Genomic DNA, 20087 nt, shown 5'->3' with positions numbered 1-20087 from the left:
TGTATATATGTGTGTGTAAAGTGAATGTGTGCGTGTGTATATATGTGTGTGTAAAGTGAATGTGTGCGTGTGTGTGTCTAAAGTGAATGTGTGCGTGCGTGTGTGTATACAGACTAAGAGCTGAGGTGGTCTTAGAGGAAAGAGCATACATAAACCAAAACAAAGTACCATTCCAACAGCCTGGTATCTATGACTACCACCATCACATCTACACACTGCTGGACACTTCCTCCTTCACCTTAGGACTACATTTCCCATCAGTCACTGCTCTGTACCAATACATTTATACGTTTCAGATTCTCCGGGGCACTGGCCAGTATCCAGCGATCCTAATGGCCGTTTAAAAGCCGCTGTGTCGTTCCGTTCCGGGTTGTCTTGTGTAAGGGATCTGTGGGGAAAAGAAAGAGAGAGACGTGGTTGGTGCCAGGACAATGACAATGACAAAAGTACACATGGCCACCGTGTGTGTTTTTACGTGTGTGTGTGTGTGCGTGTGTGAGAGAGAGAGACCTACCAGTCTTAGAGACAGTGTTAGAGAGAGCAGGAGAAGAGCAGGCAGCAGAGGAGAGAGAACCTCTATGAAGCTGAGCACAGAGAAGAAGACATGAAGAGAAGAAGAGAGAGAGACATAGAGAGAGACAGGAGGGAAAGAAAGAGGAGGAGGAGAGAGAGGAGGGAAAGAGAGAGGAAGGAAAGGGAAAGAAGGAGAGCAGGTGAGAAGAGGAGCGAAGCGTGGAGAAAAAAAAGAGAAGACCACAAGCGGGAAATAAAAATTAAAAGTCTAGAAAAAGCTTGATACAATAGATGACACTAGAAAGAGAAGAAAGAGTATGAACGTGTGTGTGTGTGTAGCAGGTAGAGGGCAGACGGACCTGCTCGTTCATGACAGTGGAGAGCTCAGACAGCATGTCTCGGTAGTGAGACCTCATCTCCTCCTGGTATTCCAGCTGGTCTTCCTTGATCAGTCTCTCGTTGACGTCCAGCGCCTGGCCGCACGCCTCTGCAAACTGCCTGCAGGGGGCGATAGAGAGGATCACGCAAGTAAGACACCACGACCCTGCCTGGGACATTTTCTCATAGCCTGGCACCGCCAGACCAATTTGTAAATGCGTATTAGTCTGGAACCTCTCAGTTTGTTTTAGATTTCCAAGTGGAGTTATCAACAAGTGCAGACCAAAATGCCTTTGGATGGAATTGGATAGTTTTTAGTTCAAGTTTCAAATGTATATCCATTTGTAAATAGTACAAGTACAGGTACACTGGACCTCTTTGGTACTGCTCCTCTTGACAATACATGTCCACACCTAGATATGTGATCTGAGAGTGTGCTGAGGGATACCTGAAGATCTCCTTGAGCTGTTTGACCTGGTTGTCTGGGTACTTTTTGGCATTCTTCTCCTCCAAGAAGGCTCGGGCGTACGCCATAGGCCCTGCATTAACCTGCAGGAGGAAGAGAGGGGAAAAGGCGGGAGGGAAGGAGAGATGGAGTAAGAAAGAGAAAGCGTGTGGGCGAGCGGGTGTCTCGTCTGTGTGGTGTGTGCATGCGTCCATGTGTATGTCCGTGTGTGTGTGTGTCCGTGTGTGTGTGTGTCCCTGTGTGTGTGTGTGCGTGTGTGTAAGCGTGTGTGTCGCTGGGCAGGGCCTTGCCTTCACGCTGACGCTGCCCTGTAGTTTGAGCTGGAGCCTGATCATGTCCACCTCAGCCATGTTGCACAGCTGGTTGAGCTCGGACACCTTGCGGGACATCTCGTCCACAGCCACCTCCAGAGGGTTGAGCTCTGTGCTGTGCTGCTCCACCACCTGCACACGCTTCTTCAGGTACGGGAAGCTGGCGCTCGCTACACACACACACACACACACACACACACACACACACACACACACACACACACACACACACACACACACACACACACACACACACACACATGCTTTGTGACCTATGGTGGTACCACTATCAGTACCTTCAGATAAACCTACTAGTCATGAACTTGGTAAACCTACTGGTCAGGATGGTGAACCTACTGGTCATGAAGGTGAACCTACTGGTCATGATAATGAACCTACTGGTCATGAAGGTGAACCTACTGGTCAGGATGATGAACCTACTGGTCATGAAGGTGAACCTACTGGTCATGATAATGAACCTACTGGTCATGAAGGTGAACCTACTGGTCAGGATGGTAGTAAACCTACTGGTCATGATGATAGTACCCCTACTGGTCATGAAGGTGAACCTACTGGTCAGGATGGTAGTAAACCTACTGGTCAGGATGATAGTAAACCTACTGGTCAGGATGATAGTAAATCTACTGGTCAGCATGATAGTAAACCTACTGGTCAGGATGATAGTAAACCTACTGGTCAGCATGATAGTAAACCTACTGGTCATGATGATAGTAAACCTACTGGTCATGATGATAGTAAACCTACTGGTCAGCATGATAGTAAACCTACTGGTCAGGATGATAGTAAACCTACTGGTCAGGATGATAGTAAACCTACTGGTCATGAAGGTGAACCTACTGGTCAGGATGATAGTAAACCTACTGGTCATGAAGGTGAACCTACTGGTCAGGATGATAGTAAACCTACTGGTCAGGATGGTAGTAAACCTACTGGTCATGATGATAGTAAACCTACTGGTCAGCATGATAGTAAACCTACTGGTCAGGATGGTAGTAAACCTACTGGTCATGATGATAGTAAACCTACTGGTCATGATGATAGTAAACCTACTGGTCAGCATGATAGTAAACCTACTGGTCAGCATGATAGTAAACCTACTGGTCAGGATGATAGTAAACCTACTGGTCAGGATGATGAACCTACTGGTCAGGATGGTAGTAAACCTACTGGTCATGATGGTAGTAAACCTACTGGTCAGGATGGTAGTAAACCTATTGGTCAGGATGGTAGTAAACCTACTGGTCATGATGATAGTAAACCTACTGGTCAGGATGGTAGTAAACCTACTGGTCATGATGGTAATAAACCTACTGGTCATGATGATAGTAAACCTACTGGTCAGCATGATAGTAAACCTACTGGTCAGCATGATAGTAAACCTACTGGTCAGGATGATAGTAAACCTACTGGTCAGGATGATGAACCTACTGGTCAGGATGGTAGTAAACCTACTGGTTATGATGGTAGTAAACCTACTGGTCAGGATGGTAGTAAACCTATTGGTCAGGATGGTAGTAAACCTACTGGTCAGCATGATAGTAAACCTACTGGTCAGGATGGTGCGTCTCTTGCACTGCTCCTCCACGTCTCCATGCTTCTTCCCAGAGAGGGTGAACGGCGTCTCAAACACGAAGCGGTTGATGTTGTGATGGCGCTCAAAGTCCGTCCTCTTCTCCTGCTGCTCCGTGTCGTCGAAGAAGGGGACCACATAGGTCACCTGGATGTAGGCGAACTTGGGGTCCAGGTCCTTGGGGTTCACCTGACAGAAACAGGAAATGACATGGATGAAGGGACAGGATTTGACATGGTTGTAGGGAACATGAATCACACACACACATTCAATCTCACATACTTTCTCACACACCCAAACTCACACACTCTAACACACAGCCAGTATTGGACTCATGGTTGACTCACCTTGTTGGAGTCCTGGATCATTTTGACATTGTCGGCTCCAAACTTGTCTGAGTAGAGCTTAAGCAGCCTCTGGGAGATCTCTGACAGACCGGTCAGCTTGGGCTCCTTGTAGATGAACTCCTTACTCTCCTCCTCCTCAAAGAAGCCCTGAGAGAGCACGTCGCTCATGAGTGTGTGTGACAGAGTGTGTGTGAGAGTGTGCGTGTAGTGAGATGTCTGTGTGTGAGACAGCGTGAGTGTAAACGTGTTTGAGAATGTGTATCTGTGATGCGACTGTGCTCCTACAAGGAGAGGGTTTGTAAACATCAACGTTCTAGCTAATGGTACATGTGGCCTCACATCACCACCTAGTGGCTGAACATTGTTACCACACATGTCAGTCTGCAGTTTATTAGGTCGGACAGGACGTCAGTGTTAGGCTGTGGCTGAGTAAGAGGTCATTCTCCAAACACGATGGGATCAAAGTTCAAGGGTCAGTGAAGGTTATCTTTACCTGTCAGTCTTCTAAAAAATAACCACAAACACATCTCTCTAAGAATAGAATATACTGTATATAAACATTGGATCCTGAAGGACCTTATAATGGGATCTTCAAAGGTAAGAATTATTGAAGATTATATATGGAGGGTCATATAACACACACACACACATCAAGCATGTCTGTTTATTAATATGCAAACAGGTGTCTGGTCACAGGGGTCTGGAGTAGCAGGTTAGTTAGAGCAGTGGTCAACCATGGAGGAGAGAGGAGAGAGGGAGGAGGAGAGGAGGTTAGAGAGGAAGAAAGGAAAACTGGAACGAAAGAGAAGAAAACACTTACCGCAGCCTGGATAGAGAGAACCGAAAAGAAGAGAGAAGAGCAGATGGAGGAGTTACAGACTAAAGAGATGAGTTCCCCTCTTTCTCTCTCTCCTCTCGTTTCTTTTCCTCATCCCACCTTCTCTCTGTTTCTCTCTCTGTTTCTGAGTCTAGTCCAGAAGCTTAACCGATGTTTTCCTCACCATTGTTTCAGGTCTCCGGAGTGTGAGTGTGTGTGAGTGTGTGTGTGTGAAGTGTGAAGTGTGTTCTCACCTGTCCGTAGAAGGCCACGCGGTAGTATCTTCCAAACAGGCGCTTCTCAGAGTTCACCACCTCTGTCACCTTCAGGTAGGAACGATGGATGTCGTAGTAGAGCTCCGACAGCCTCTGTTGTGCACACACACACGACCGCACACACACACACACACAGATAGACACACACACACAATTGTATACACACATACACCCACACCAAGGCAAACATCCACACACGCACACACATACAAAGATACACATCCACACATTAATGTCTTTTGTGCGTCTCACACACGTCTAACACACACACACAAACACACTCTGTGTACTGCAGAGAAACTCAGTGAGATCACCTTGAAGTCCCGCCTCTTCTCGAAGACGGCGATGACGGGTTTGTTGATGTCAGCGATGAGCTCGTGTCTCTCTGACTTCCACAGGTAGTCCACACACAGCTCCAGCTGCTCCACCAGGGTGTCCTGCACACACAATGATGTGTAGAAGCTAAGGGTGGATGTGTGTGTGTGTATTTTACATTACATTTACATTTAGTCATTTAGCAGACGCTCTTATCCAGAGCGACTTACAGTAAGTACAGGGACATTCCCCCGAGGCAAGTAGGGTGAAGTGCCTTGCCCAAGGACACAACGTCAGTTTGCATGACCGGGAATCGAACTGGCAACCTTCGGATTACTAGCCCGACTCCCTAACCGCTCAGCCACCTGACTCCCTATACCTCGTATATACCTCGGTGAATGCTGTGTGTGTGTCTACCTCGGTGTAGGGTGTGTGTGTGTGTACCTCGGTATAGGGTGTGTCCTGGGTACCCGTGTCCTCCTTCATGGCACCCTCCTCCTTCACGTTGGGGCTGATGCACACGAACGCTGCCCAGCCCATGGAGAAGGAAGCTGGGGGGGGGCGCACAGGACATGACATCACAACAAGTCAGCATAACATTTTGTTTGTGCCCCACCCCGACTCTGTGGTATTATACGGTCTTCCTCTGTGGTGTTTGTGCTAACATATTGCTGCTTGGAGGATAGAGGAGGGAATCCAGGAAGTTGTAGTCACTCGAAGGCATCTGCTGCTGTTGCAACAGGACCAGTATTACACCAACACTGACTAATGAATGTTTCTCACACACACGTACTATCTGCAAACACGCACACACAAATACATACAGAGGGGCAGTGCTTGCAGTAACACTGACTGTGTTCCATATCAGGTGTTCAGCACATTCATAGTGAACATGCTTCTCCAACAGTCCATCCAGGGAGACTTGACTTGAGTGGACATCAACAGACATCAACAGACACAGCTCTCACAGGGTGGACAACAAAACATGAGATCTCTCAAAGGTGATCTCTCATAGGGGAGCCATTAAAGGGAATCTCTCACAGGGGATCTCTCATAGGGGAGCCATTAAAGGGGATCTCTCACAGGGGATCTCTCAAAGGGGAGATCTCTGAAAGGGGATCTCTTTAAGGTGATCTCTCAGGTGAGAGCTCTGAAAGGGGATTTCTTTAAGGTGATCTCTCAGGTGAGATCTCTGAAAGGGGATCTCTCAAAAGGGATCTGTGATAGGTCAGGTCAGGGTGGAGCAGTGGAGCCCAGTCCACAGTCCCGTGTTCTACTGGAGGGTGGAGATGGACGGCTTGGTCCTGCTATGAAGACTGGCACCCCCCCTTACCCTCTTCTAACCCTCCTGTCACCTCGCACTAACCCTCCCCTCACCTCCCACTAACCCTGCTCTCATCTACCTTTCCCTTACGTCCTTTCACTCTCCTGTCACCCTCCCCTCTCCTCACCCTCCCCGGCCCCTCGTCCAGTAAGGTAGCCCAGCCCTACACCTCTCTGACATCCACCCCGTCCCACCATCTATAGACTTCTCAGGACCCCCTCCTCGCTGCCCACCCCACCTCACACCTCCTCTGGGCTGCTACCCCTCCCCCTGCCCCCCATCCCCCAGGGTAGCACACTCACTGTCGTGGTCACGGGGGGTTAGTAGGGAGCTACAGTTATAGACAGGACCCTCTTCTGGGGACAGCTGCACCATCCGGGCCTTGTCTGCTCTCCAGTAGCCTGCGAGGACAGGAGGAGGGGGAAGGGGAGGAGGAGAGGGGGGAGGAGATAGGGGAGGAGGAGAGGGGAGAGGAGAGGGGAGGAGGAGATAGGGGAGGAGTATATAGGGGAGGATGGGATGAGGGGGATAAAGGAGGGGGGAGGAGCAAGAGATAGAGGGGCAGGAGAAGGAGGGGAGGAGGAGAGAGGGAAGAGGAGGAGGAAGAAGAGGAGGAGGAGGAGGAGGAAGTTGAGGAGAGGGGAAGGAGAGAGGATGGAGAGGAGCAGGTGGAGTAGGAGGACAAGGGAGGAGGAGAGGAAGCAGGGGGAAAAGTAGAGAGTGGAAGGAGAGGAGCAACAGGAGCAGGAGGAGGAGTAGGAGAGGAAGGAGGAGGAGGAGGTGGTTTACAGTTTAACTTAATGACTCCAGTTGATTTGACCAGGTTGAGTCCATCAAGCCAGCGGTGAGGTACGGTACGACACGGTAGGGTACAGTAGGGTGTGTTTCCAGTACAGAACTGTGGGACGCAGCATGCTAGCCCAGAGGCAGAGAGACACACGCTGCACTCTAACATGCAGTGAAGCATGCACACGCCAGCTGCCAGCACACGCGTGCAGATAGACATGCTACACACCCATGTGACCACGAGTGGCGGAGACTAGTCGCCCTGGAGATGTACAGACAAATATGCTGGCAGACAAAATGAGGATGGATAGACAGACAAACAGACAGACAGACAGACAGATAGATAGACAGATAGATAGCCTGGCGGGAGAGAGGAGAGGCTCACACATGCACACACACCTACACACACACACACACACACAGCGGAGGCTTTGTGGCGTCAGCGGAGAGTGTGTGTTCTCACCTCTCCTCTTCAGAGACTCAGCGATCAGGGCAGAGATGTGGATGTAGCACATGGCCGCCTGACAGACAAATCACAGGTTCTCCATGTAACACGACACAACCATAGCATCCTTATGGTAGTGTATGCATTTAAACAGACGCCTTTACAGGCCAAAACACATAACTCTTCCCAGACCCCCCCAGGCCTGTCCCTATGACCCACCCCCATGATTGCCCTCCCCGCCTACCCGCCCCCAGCTCTGCACCTCAGACAGGTCTCCGTTGCGGACGTGGATCTTGGCCATGCTCTCCAGCCAGGTGCGTCTGAGCTCGGGCGTGCTGGCGTAGGAGTTGGCCAGGCTGTACTGCAGGTCCACCAGCATCTCCGGGTCCTTCTCGTGCTCCTTCATCTGGGCCGTGGCCATCAGGACCGTCCGGATCCGTTTGGTCAGATCCTTCACCTCCGCCGGGAATGCTGTGTTCTGAAAACAACACCCGTGTTTTAGGGTCTTGGTGACATGGCTGTAACACGAGTCATGAATGGCACCATTTTAACTCATTAGCGGTTGTAACACAGTCGTAGTGATGTAAATGCAGTGGTAATGAGCGAGTGAGTGAGTGGGTGAGAGCGTGAGTGGGTGAGAGAGTGAGTGAGTGGGTGAAAGAGTGAGTGAGTGGGTGAGAGAGAGAGTGAGTGAGAGAGTGAGTGAGTGGGTGAGAGAGTGGGTGAGAGAGTGAGTGGGTGAGAGAGTGAGTGAGTGGGTGAGAGAGTGGGTGAGTGAGAGAGTGAGTGAGTGGGTGAGAGAGTGGGTGAGTGGGGCCCAACCTTGAGTGGAGCATCTCCGTTGGCGAAGTTGTTGATGATGGCGAGAGACTGTTGGAACCTGGATCCTCCTATTCCTGCATCAGCTATCAGCTGACTGACTGCCTTGATGACCTGGAAGAGAGGAGAGGAGAAATAGAGGAGAGAATGAAGTGAGGGGAGAACAGGAGCTGTTTAGAGTACAGAGAAGAATGAGAGAAATGAAGCCACAGACTAGTAAAGGGAGAAAGAGAGGAAGAGGGAGAGAGAGAGACAGAGAGAGAGAGAGAGAGAGAGTGAGAGAGAGAGAGAGAGAGAGAGTGAGAGAGAGAGAGAGAGAGAGAGAGAGAGAGGAAAAGAGACCTACCTGCAGATGTGAGCGGACGATGGATTTGCCCTTGGTGAACTCAAAGTTGTTCCTCATGAAGAAGTAGAGGAGGGCGGAGGCCTCGGTCTGGGTGGAGCTGGAGCGATGGTTACAGCACCTGAGGATCTCGTAACACAGGCAGCCACACAGGTCCGCCTTGCCCTGGAAGAACGCAGAGGGGAACTGGGGTGGGGGAGGAGGGAGGGAGGGAGGAGGGGAAAGGGAAGGAGGTGTGTTTGGGGGGGGGGCATTTATAATTGTAAAAATTATTGGGATGAATGATGAATTTAGTTATTTAAATGTGAGTGTGTACAGTATGTGTGTTCTGGAGGGTGTGCTACGTGTGTGTGTGTACGACTTCTGTATGACAAGTGTGTGTCAGATACCTTCTGTATGAAGAGGCGCAGCGCGGCGAAGACATGCTGTAGGGTGGCGGTGGACTGGTTGATGTGGAAGAAGAGAAGGTAGGTGTCCAGAACCTTCTTTATCAGAGCGTTCTGACCCTCGTCCTGCAACAGCTGCTTCTGTAAACAAAAACAACACTAAAATCAACAACATTAACAGACACTGATATATTTGTACATAATATTGACTTAATTACTGGGGTAGTGAGTCCACTAGGGGGCGATAGATAACTGAAGTATTTCAGTGCAGTCAGTTTATGCAGTGAATGCTTTAATATGTATTAACAGCAAGCTCGCCTGGCTAGTGACACTATATAGAGACAGAGAGAGAGACATCCATAGACACAGACAGAGAGAGAGACATCCAGAGACACAGACAGAGATGTGCAGACCTTGTGGTGTTGTATGAACAGCCCCAGGGTGTCCAGCACAGTGAGGGACACCTCGGTAGACAGGTTGGCCTCGATGTCAGTGGGGCTCAGACAGTCTCCCTCAGGGATGGGCCCGTCTGGGGAGCACAGCAACCTCTGGGTCAGTACACCACCAAGCGTGTGTGTGTGTGTGAAAGAGACAGTGAGGTTTGGAGTGTGGGATGTGTGTGTGTTACCCGTCTCCATCATGTGCAGCAGCTTCGGGTTGGTCAGGGCGTTCTTGGCTCTGATGATGGGCATGGTCTGGGAGCGGGCGTGGCGATGGCCGTCCTGCGCTGATGATGTCATCCTGGTGGCCAACAGAGATGAGGTCACCAGCAGACAGACACAGAGCACAGACGTACTCTCAAACCAAAACATGACACCTGACCGTCTGCAGTGACTGTCCTTTTCAGGAGGGAGGCATCCCTGAGACATGATCTACACATGTTCCTCTCTCTACCAAACACTCAAGGCAGGTAGGTAGGCAGACAGGAACTTTATACATTCACTAGGGGAAATTCCAACAGCAGCAAACTCATCCTAACCCATTTTCTACACCCCTGGTCACAGGGAGGGGTAGGGTAGTTTACTGGTAGGGCGAGCTTATTTAGGTCACGTATGTGGTAGGCCATCTCCATACACTCCATATAAGGAGATGCTAAAAGATCATTGTGTGTTGAGAATGTCTCGTTGGCATATCAACAGGGAGCTTTACCTGACCAGGAAGTACTTATAAGGACTTGCTGTTAGAGGGTTTCAATTTAAATCAGGGTGTGGAGAGGGTGCAGACAAGGACTAGGACTAGCCAATCACAGGACACCACAGGTATGGTGAGGGGCATGCTGGGAGAACAGAGGCTGACAGGGACAGGAAGTCACATGGCTCGCTGGTGCATCATGGGTTCACTGTTAACACTGTTCACAACTACAGAACAGGATGTAATGGTGGTCGACATCTACATTGAACATTGAGCATTGGACTTTCGCTAGCTAGCTAACTCGTACTGTACCAACAACCTACTGAACACCTTGCAGTGTCCCCCATGTTCCTGTATAGCTTAGAGAAAACCACATTCAAATACTCGAGCTGCATTTGATTTTCTTCCCTCAGAGCCCATTCATTACATCAGAGAAGCACGATTTGCTCACCAAGGACCTGAAGTATGCCGAATCAACTACTTTAGCATTCTGACCAGGGTGCGTTTGGTCGCGAAGCCCTTTCCTAGCTCGGTCCTGTTTGAATATCCATTCCATCACTGACATGACAGGATAGGTAACAACTAATCAGAGGAGACTTAATTCATACCCATCCAATCATTTTAGATCAAATAATAGCCTATAGGAGATGAGGAAAGGAGCAAGGATGCATTGTTAAAGGACTGAAACAGGCCTTGGGTGAGAGCCGAGAGGATGAGAGCGCCCCCTGGTGGTGAGTGTTTACCATTGCGGGAGGAGGCCAGAGGAGGGGGCGTGGTTAGCACCCTTCAGCGTGCCATTGGTCTGGGTGGCCTGGGCCAGCTTTACTGCCGCCGCTAGCTTCCTGTCCACGAGCCAATCACATGCCAGCGTTAGTTAGGTCACACCTTCATCATCCCCACCACCACCACCATCATCATCATTAACATCACCATCATCATCCTCACTGATAAGCTAAGCTAGCAGTGGAGAGTGTTCTATGAGGCTGGGCAGAGGAAGGGTTAGTGAGAGGGAACAGCCAGGGTTAGGGTCAGAAGTCATATAAAACACATGGAATTGTAGCAGTAGTCCGGGTTAGGGTTATAAGATTAGCGTGGGTAGCTCATCTTGGCAGAGCTTTGGTATAATGTTAGTTTAATGTAAGGGTTAGCGTTCTAAAAGGGGTCCGGGGTGAGGGGTTGGGGCTTTGTTGAAGGGGACTAAGCATAATGGACCGATTGTATCTAAAAAGCTCTAGAAACTAGATCCTAACGACCAAGAGATGACCCTGAGGTCACAACACACCACGCCAGAACAGCCAATCTACACAGCAGACAGAGCTGAGAGCCAATCAACACACACCAGGGCCCGAGAGCCTAAATCAGCACAAAGCAGAAATATCTCATGTATAAGCCAATCAACACAGAGTCCAGAGAACTAAAAGACAATCAACATAAAGCAGGAAGAACTATATGCCAATCAAGACAAAGCAGCCAGTACTATAAGCCAATCAACAGCAGTTCCAGGTAAAGGTGATGAACTGGAGGATTGTCATGCTACACAGACAGTTAAAAGATAAGAGCATGCAGCATACACACAAACATTTATTCATTTAGCAGACGCTTTTATCCAAAGCGACTTCCAAGAGAGAGCTTTACAAACACACACACACAAACCCTTTTTATTCACAGAAAGGAACTAGCACTCAAACTTGAGGTGAGTTATCCCCCTAAACAAAGAGCTACAGTTGTAACATGGTGGTAGTATGCACATACATGTTGTATGTGAGGTCAAACAAATCCATGTGTGTGGACATAGGGAAGCCATTAACACAATCAATAAACAGATCTATGCACACACCAATGCATGCAACACTGCAGGGGTGTAGGGGGGAGGTATGACAGGATCCCAGTATGTTAGTAACTAACATCAGGTGTGTACTATGTAACAATGATGGTCTTAATACTGCTTGTAATGCAGTTTGACATTGTGCTTCTGTTCATATAGAGATAAATAGAAAGATGGATAGAGACAAAGACAGAATGATAGATTTACAGACAGACAGACAGATAGGTAGATAGATAGGTAACTCCCTCCTCCACTGTTCTTTCTTCCCCACCTGTCTGCTCCTTCCTACCCCTTTACCTTCTCCTACAGCTAGTCCTACAGCTAGTCCTACAGCTAGTCCTACAGCTAGCCCTACAGCTAGTCCTACAGCTAGTCCTATAGCTAGTCCTACAGCTAGTCCTACAGCTAGTCCTACAGCTAGTCCTACAGCTAGTCCTACAGCTAGTCCAGGGAGCTGTAGGATAGACTCCAGCTGTAGCATGTAGCAGATTAAGCTTCTTCCCAGCACACAGTCAGCACACAGGGCTAATTAAATTAGCAGCGTGGAATTATATCCACAAGAAAGGAAACTGTCTGAATGTCTGTCTGTGCCAATAGGCTTAGTTCCAGGACATGCACGCACACACCGCTGCACACACACACACACACACACACACACACACAATCAACACACACCGCTGCACACACACACACACACCAGCTGCGCCTGCAAACACTAGCAGAAAGATGTTCAGCAGACAACAGCAGATCTGGAGCTTAGACTCCTCTGCCGTCTCCCTCCTTCTCTTCTTTCCCCTCTTTTCCTTCTTCCCCTCTGCCCCCCTCCCTCCTCCTTCACTTGTGGTTGGGTGTGCTTGTGCATACAGAACACACATTAGTGTATGTACAGTATGTGGCTGTTCTCTTCATGTGTGTGTGTGTGTGTGCATATTGAACAAATAAGATGATGGCGTGATGTGACTCTTAAAACATTCTGGCTGCATGTTGTGTGTCCTTTAGGGGAGGCCAGGGAGGAGAGGAGAGAAGAGTAGAGAGAGAGAGGAGGTGAGAGAAGAGATAGGGAGGAGAGGAGAGAATTAAAAGAGAGGAGTCAGCAGGAAGACTTACCTGGCAATGTGACGCTTCCCCAGGAACCTGAAGTGCTGTAGACACAACCTGGAGAGAGATGGAGACAGAGGGAGGAAGAGAGGGGGAAAGAGAAAGAAATGGAGGTAGAGAAAGGAAGAGACGGAGAGATGGAAAGAGGATAACCATGTGTTTGTGTGTTTGTGTGAGAGAGCTGGAGTATTTGAGGCCAGTTGATGACTCAGACAGGAAGCAGCTAGCTTTACTACACAAAAAGGAGATCAGCAGGGTTCTGGAGCGAGATGATACAATACTATCTCTACTTTCACATTTTCTTATCCTCTCTCTTGAAATCTCGCTCTTTCTGTTTTATTTCTAGTCTCTCTCTATTCACAGTCTTTCTTACTCAATTACTTAAACCCTCCCTCCTTCGCTATGTCTATTCCTTTTCTCTTTAATTAAACTGTGCATACTCTCTACACTCCTGTCTCTATCTCTCCTCTCATCTCTCTCTGCTTTTATCACTCTTTTACTGCTCTCTGCCCAGCTTCCCCTCCATTACAATCTTCTCTTCCATCCCCTTCCACCCCCTCTCCCCTCCTCTCCTCTCCAATTTCTTTCTCTGTCGTTCTGTCTTTCATCTCTCTGCTCTGCAATCATTTCTTCTCTCCTCCCCGTTCTGTGGAAGATGAAGTGGAGGATGAAGAGCGGACTCACTCCAGGATGTTGAAGAAGTCAGAGATCTCTTGATGGACTGCTCGGTGCCAGTAGGACACCAGCACTTCTGCAGAGAGAGAGAGAAATTACAGAACCGTTAACACTCAACACTGGTAATATGGTTTTTACTGTTGAGATAACCAAGGTGCATTTGATTTGGCACCCAGTTGGTGCCTGTCTGAATTTGTGTTTGAGTGTGGTGTGTGGGTAGAGGTGTGTGGTGGCCTGTTGTTGGGGTGGGAGTGTACCTTCCGAGATGGTCTTCATGATGTGGAGGAAACACATGAGCAGACTGCGTGTCTCTGATTGGTCCAGCTTGTCACAGCGAGAGCCGAAACCAATCAGAGACTGCGGGCGGGCAAACTGAAGAGGAGGATGTGCACACACACACAAAAGCAGACACACACAGGCACACACACACGGTCCGATATGTTAACAGACCAGAGTGGTATCTTTGACATTTCCTGTCTGAGGAACCAGGTTGGTGGCGTCTCTCAAGGCTTCTCTTTTTCCATCTGCTCCTCCTTCTCTGCCTTCAAATTCCCCTCCTCTACTGAGGTTTTCTCTCATACTCTCCTCTCCTCTGCTCTGCTCTGCTCTCCTCACCTCTCCTCTCCATTCCTTACCTTTTCACATCCATCCATCTTCTCGCTGGTCCTGTCACAGGTGCTGGGGTTGGAATCCATGCTGATAAGCGAGCCTCGCGAGTCCGCCTGGTTGCCCGTGGCAACAGCCAGAGAGGAGAAGGCTGGGGGAAGGGGGAGAAGGGAAGGATGGAGGGGGAGGACGGATAGGGGGACAGTTATGTTTTTATTATCATATTTTAACACACAGCGTAATGGGAAAAGACAGAAGCAAATAACACACACACACACACACACACAATAATGCAATTTCAATACCTGTGATGGAATTGAGAACTTCTTTTGAGAAGGAGGCATCTACTGAGTTACCATGGCGAATGACAGGGACCACGCCCCCTGCAACACTGACATCATCTCGGGACCCCTGGGAGAAGGGGGGGGAGGGAGACAGGTCAGGACTGTGTGTGTGTCTCAGTATGTGTGTGTGTGGATGCGTATGTGTGTGTGTGTGCTGGTACCTGGTCGCTGGGGGGGAAATAAACAGGGAACAGGTCCCTAAGGAAGAAGCGAGGCATGTTGTCCAGGATCAGACCGTACAGGGGGAGGTAGAGGGAGGCGATCCTGGCCTGCTTCTCCTGGGGGGAGAAAGAAATATGTCAACTGACAGACAGATGGAGTGAGAAAGTGAGAGAGAGAGAGAGAGAGAGAGAGAGAGAGAGAGAGAGAGAGAGAGAGTACGAGCGGGACAGAAAGAGAATGGGATAATTTCCAAAAAGAGCGTGTCTGCGTGCGTGCCTTGGTGGCGTAGCGGGCGTCCAGCGAGTGCTTGGCCATCAGGGTCTTCAGTGTGGCGAGGGCCAGGTGACGCAGGTCCTGCTCGTCCTGCAATGCCAGGCCCAGTTCCCGTAGCAACAGGCCCGTGAGGAAGTGCTTCCTGCAGAACTCCCCTGTCAGGCTGTACTCTGGGACAGACACTAGAGGGCAGGAGAGAAAGAGGGATGTGTGAGAGAGAGAGAGAGAGAGAGAGAGAGAGAGAGAGGGATAGAGAGAGAGAGAGAGAGACAGAATTACAGGATGTATTTTTCGCTATAACTGCATATGACATTGTGCACAGTCAACATAACAGATAATTACCATGGGATGTTTGTATTTCAGGTGATGCTCTGTCTGGGATGAACAGATGGACAGATAGAAAGAGAGGGAGGAGAGAAAGAGAGAGTTATATGAAATGACGATGAGAGATCAAAATGAACTACAGCTATTCCATACCTAACCTGCTTTGAACACACGCAGACAGACAAAGCAGTTCAGGTGCGTTTGGTTCACCTCACATTTCAAGGGCTAATATCTTGGATGTGGGCAGAGGGAAGGGCCTAGTGCCTGTGATGCAGGCGGAGGGGAGGGGCTACTACCTGTGATGCGGGCGGAGGGGAGGGGCTAGTACCTGTGATGCGGGCGGATGGGAGGGGCTACTACCTGTGATGCGGGCGGAGGGGAGGGGCTAGTACCTGTGATGCGGGCGGATGGGAGGGGCTAGTACCTGTGATGCGGGCGGATGGGAGGGGCTAGTACCTGTGATGCGGGCGGAGGGGAGGGGCTAGTACCTGTGATGCGGGCGGATGGGAGGGGCTAGTACCTGTGATGCGGGCGGAGGGGAGGGGCTAGTACCTGTGATGCGGGCGGAGGGGAGGGGCTAGTACCTGTGATGCGGGCGGAGGGGAGGGGCTAGTACCTGTGATGCGGGCGGATGGGAGGGGCTAGTACCTGTGATGCGGGCGGAGGGGAGAGGCAGACTGAGTGGGATGTAATGCTCGTGGTTACACACATCCCTCAGGAACTCAAACTTCAGCTCACACAGCACCTGCAGAACGACAGCAATAACACTTCAGATACGCCTTGGAGTCTTGTTTAACATCGCTGTCTGGGTGTGTGTGTGTGTTACCCTGTCGCTTGGAGCGGTGTGCGGGCGTTACCTTGCTGTCGGTGGCAGTGATCATGTTGATGTAGTTGCTGATCAGTTTGAAGGTGAAGCCCCTGTCCATCAGGGTAAAACAGCGCTGTGGGAGGGGGAGGGGGGAGGGAGGAGGAGTTGAAGGAAGGGAAGGAGGAGGGAAGGAGAGAGAGGATGGAGAAGGAGAGAGAGGATGGAGAAGGAGAGAGGGGGAAGAAGGACGTAAAGCAGCGTAAAGAGAAAGAGAGGAAAGTCAAAACAAAGAGGGGAGGAAGGGAGAGAGGGAAGGAGAGGAGGGCAGAAGAAGTGAAGGTTGAGTGGAGGTATAAGAGAAGGAGAAAAGAAAGGGAGAACATTAGTTAATGAGAGAAGAGACCATTAAACAAAGCTAGTGGAGCGATCAATATGTAACAGCAGAGTGAAGGTCATTTATCTATTCAGAATGCATCGATCTCAGCCTCATAATCATCTGTCAATCACACGCAGACACGCTGTCCTCAGAGACAGGCTGTGTGTGTGTCTGTGTGTTTGATGCTAATAGATGTTGTGATAGTCAGCAGTGTGTTGAGAGTGTGGTGTTTGTGTACGTATTGGTATTTGTGTGTATGTATATGTGTGTATATGTGCATGAAGTCCTGTGTGTGTGTGTCCCACCTTGACGAAGGCTGCCACAGCCAGGTTGGCGCTGCGCGTCTCCTCAGCCAGGTCCTTGTTCTTCCAGAACACGTGGTCCGACACTGTCATCACCAGGGTCTCCACACGGTTCAGGTAGGTTGAGGGGAACCGCTGGGGTCGCGGCAGCTTGGAGAACACAACAGAGAGGAACACAGCGGAACCATGAGGAACCTAGAAGAACTGTGAGGAACCTAGAGGAACCCTGAGGAACCTAGAGGCACCCTGACGATAGTAAAGAAATCCTGAGGTACGTTGATGAACCCTGATGGAACTTCGAACAAACTTTAGGAACATGGAGGAATTGTGGAGGAACCATGAGCAGCATTGAGGGATTATGAGGAACCATAGGGGACATTGAGGGGACGTGAGATACATCCAGTACATGTCATGATTGTGTTTGTTTGAACCTGTCTCTATTTCTTCTCACATGTTTTATCCTCACTGTTTGCTGTTGCTTGCTGTTTACCTGTAGCTTCTTCTAAGAGAGACTTCCTGTTTGAGGTTTGAATACCTTGAGTTTGTCGGCGTCCACCAGGTGCTGGGCCATGGACTTCACCATCAGCTCCATGAAGAACCAGGAGAACTGAGAGAGGGGGACAGGTCACACAGAGGTCACACAGAGGTCACACACAGGGGTTGGTGATCACAGATGAGTCACATAGGAAATGTTCATAGGAAACAACAAAATCATTTAAAAGCCTATTTCACAGGCCAATGAGATACAATAATATACCTTTATATTGTATATCAAACCTTAGTCACACTAACTAGAGAATCACTAGAAAACTACACTTCCCATGATGCCTAGGGGTTAACTCACCCGGAGTATGTTCCTGACAGCTGGCTGCTCGTTGCTCTTCAGGTCAGAGGTCATGCCCTTGGCCAGCTCCTCATGTACTGTCCTGAAACCATGTGACTCAGTCCGGAACACAAACTGACCACGGAGAGAATAAAGAAGTTAGGGTGAACACACACACAAACACGCAGACCCACACACGCACATAACACACACATATCTCTATGTATAGCTAATGATGGCTAGAGAATAGTATCTATTCCTCCGGTAGCATGGATGCTAATGATAGCTAGATGATGAGTCGTCAGTGCTGAAGGGAGGTGGAGTGATTGGTTGTGGGCATACATACTTGAGTATTTTTTTAATATCTGATTTCCTTATGCTGGTAGTCCTTGTGCTCATAGTACAGCATCCAACACCTTTTCATTACTGACGTCATTCACCCCACCCCCCACCTCTCTCCCCTCCTTTTTTCTCTTTAAAACACGTTCACACACATACAGAGTATGCACACTCACACACACACACACACACACACACACACACACACACACACACACACACACACACACTACTGGTCGAAATTGCTTGCTGCTACCCCAGAGCACCATGCCAATCAGTTGCTATGGTAACACCAGTTCCAATAGATCAGCCCTCCCATTCTTTCTCCTCCCTCCCTCCCTCTCTCCCTCCATCCATCCATCCATCCATCCCTTACCCATCCATCCATGCATCCCCCTCCCTCCATCCATCCCTCACACATCCTTCCCCCCACCTCCTTCCCTCCCTCCATCCATCCCTCACACATCCTTCCCCCCTCCTCCTTCCCTCCCTCCATCCATCCCTCACACATCCTTCCCCCCTCCTCCTTCCCTCCCTCCATCCCTCCCTCACATACCGCCCACTACCTCCTCCCTTCCCTCCCTCCCTCCTTCACCTCCTGCAGATCAAGTGTAGTATTCTCCTTTTCTTTGTCGTTATCCTGAAGCAGCTCTTGAGGTTCTCTAGTCTCTCTCTAGAACCCCATTCCTTCCCTCCCTCCATATTCTACCCTCCTTCTTCCCTCTCTTCCTCTGTTCCCGCTCTCTCCCTCCCCTCCCTGGCTCTCTCCCTCTCACCCAACAAACAGCTCTTGTCTCTGACTAAACACACCAGGGTTCCTTTGGCCTCCCTCTTTCTCCTTCTCCATCGCCCCTCTTTCAGTTCCCTCCCCATTCCTCTCTCCATCCCTCTACCTCTCTCCATCCCTGTATCTCCCCTACCTCTCTCCATCCCTCTGTCTCCCCCATCTCTCTCTCTCTTTGTCCCTCTCTGTCCCTCATCCCTTTCTCTGTCCCTCGATCTCTCCCCCTCTCTTTGACTCTCTCTCTATCCACAATGTCCTGGGCACACAGCCCTAGACACTCATCCACTCTTGTGCTGACACACACACACACACGCACCGCATGCACTCACACAAAGCCTCTTCTCTCCCTCTTCTAATGAAGCTGTCTCTGAGCTGACCCCCCCTACCCTCCTCACAGCCAGACACCTCATTATGAAAAATCTACCCACACCCTTGTAAACACACACATAAACACACACGCACAGCCTCCCCCTACACACCCACATCAGCTATTGTACCATGTAATGAGTTGAACCTTGATTGTACCTTGATGTAGGAGTGCAGGTAGTGGTCCAGGTTCTCTTCATGGCACTTGGCTACAATGTGGACCAGCACCCTTGGAAAAATGACATGTCAAAAGACGAGCATCAGGAATATCTTCAGAATCTGGCAACCTGTCTGCAACATTTAAGACTCCATTAGATAGAACCATTCTTTTTGACATCAATAATCTGATATGCCTGGATAGGTACCAGCTGTGCAGAGGAGCACTTCTCTAGAAGAAGGAGAAGGGCAGCTTTTTGCAGAGCAGACTAGAGTGTGGCTGCAGTACCGCTGGTTACCTGGTGGTAGCAGCAGTGACCTCGTCGTTGTCGTTCTGAGTGAGAACCTTGAACAGCTGGTTGAACAGGACAGGCAGGAAGCGAATGATGGCTGGGATCTTCTCCATACTGAGCAGGCCCTGGAAGAGAGAGAGAAAGAGAGAGAGAGAGAGAGAGAGAGAGAGAGAGAGAGAGAGAGAGAGAGAGAGAGAGAGAGAGAGAGAGAGAGAGAGAGAGAGAGAGAGAGAGAGAGAGAGAGAGAAGACAATTTGAAACAATGTATCTCTCCCATCTTCCTCTC

The 20087-nt window shown here is 49.7% G+C and overlaps 1 protein-coding gene across 1 annotated transcript in view; it reads right to left on the bottom strand.

Moving 5' to 3' along the window:
- The window catches only part of dock10 (dedicator of cytokinesis 10), a 37074-nt gene continuing 16987 nt past the window's right edge, over positions 1 to 20087 (bottom strand). The window contains 33 exon segments of the mRNA XM_067246655.1: positions 1 to 388; positions 873 to 1011; positions 1340 to 1440; positions 1648 to 1838; positions 3238 to 3448; positions 3607 to 3753; positions 4678 to 4791; positions 5013 to 5135; positions 5458 to 5564; positions 6640 to 6738; positions 7587 to 7644; positions 7831 to 8046; positions 8391 to 8501; positions 8734 to 8916; positions 9120 to 9257; positions 9530 to 9645; positions 9745 to 9857; positions 10991 to 11089; positions 13180 to 13227; positions 13855 to 13921; positions 14103 to 14217; positions 14481 to 14602; positions 14757 to 14862; positions 14957 to 15073; positions 15234 to 15412; positions 15573 to 15605; positions 16203 to 16299; positions 16412 to 16495; positions 17044 to 17190; positions 17576 to 17647; positions 17885 to 17998; positions 19512 to 19581; positions 19808 to 19926. Coding sequence (XP_067102756.1) covers positions 341 to 388; positions 873 to 1011; positions 1340 to 1440; positions 1648 to 1838; positions 3238 to 3448; positions 3607 to 3753; positions 4678 to 4791; positions 5013 to 5135; positions 5458 to 5564; positions 6640 to 6738; positions 7587 to 7644; positions 7831 to 8046; positions 8391 to 8501; positions 8734 to 8916; positions 9120 to 9257; positions 9530 to 9645; positions 9745 to 9857; positions 10991 to 11089; positions 13180 to 13227; positions 13855 to 13921; positions 14103 to 14217; positions 14481 to 14602; positions 14757 to 14862; positions 14957 to 15073; positions 15234 to 15412; positions 15573 to 15605; positions 16203 to 16299; positions 16412 to 16495; positions 17044 to 17190; positions 17576 to 17647; positions 17885 to 17998; positions 19512 to 19581; positions 19808 to 19926 — 3804 coding nt within the window. The 3' untranslated portion in view covers positions 1 to 340.

Source organism: Osmerus mordax, chromosome 11 (assembly GCF_038355195.1).
Source record: "Osmerus mordax isolate fOsmMor3 chromosome 11, fOsmMor3.pri, whole genome shotgun sequence".
Classification (NCBI taxonomy): Eukaryota; Metazoa; Chordata; class Actinopteri; order Osmeriformes; family Osmeridae; genus Osmerus; species Osmerus mordax.
Note: the sequence above shows the minus strand (reverse complement) of the source record. Positions and strands in the feature narration are given on the sequence as shown.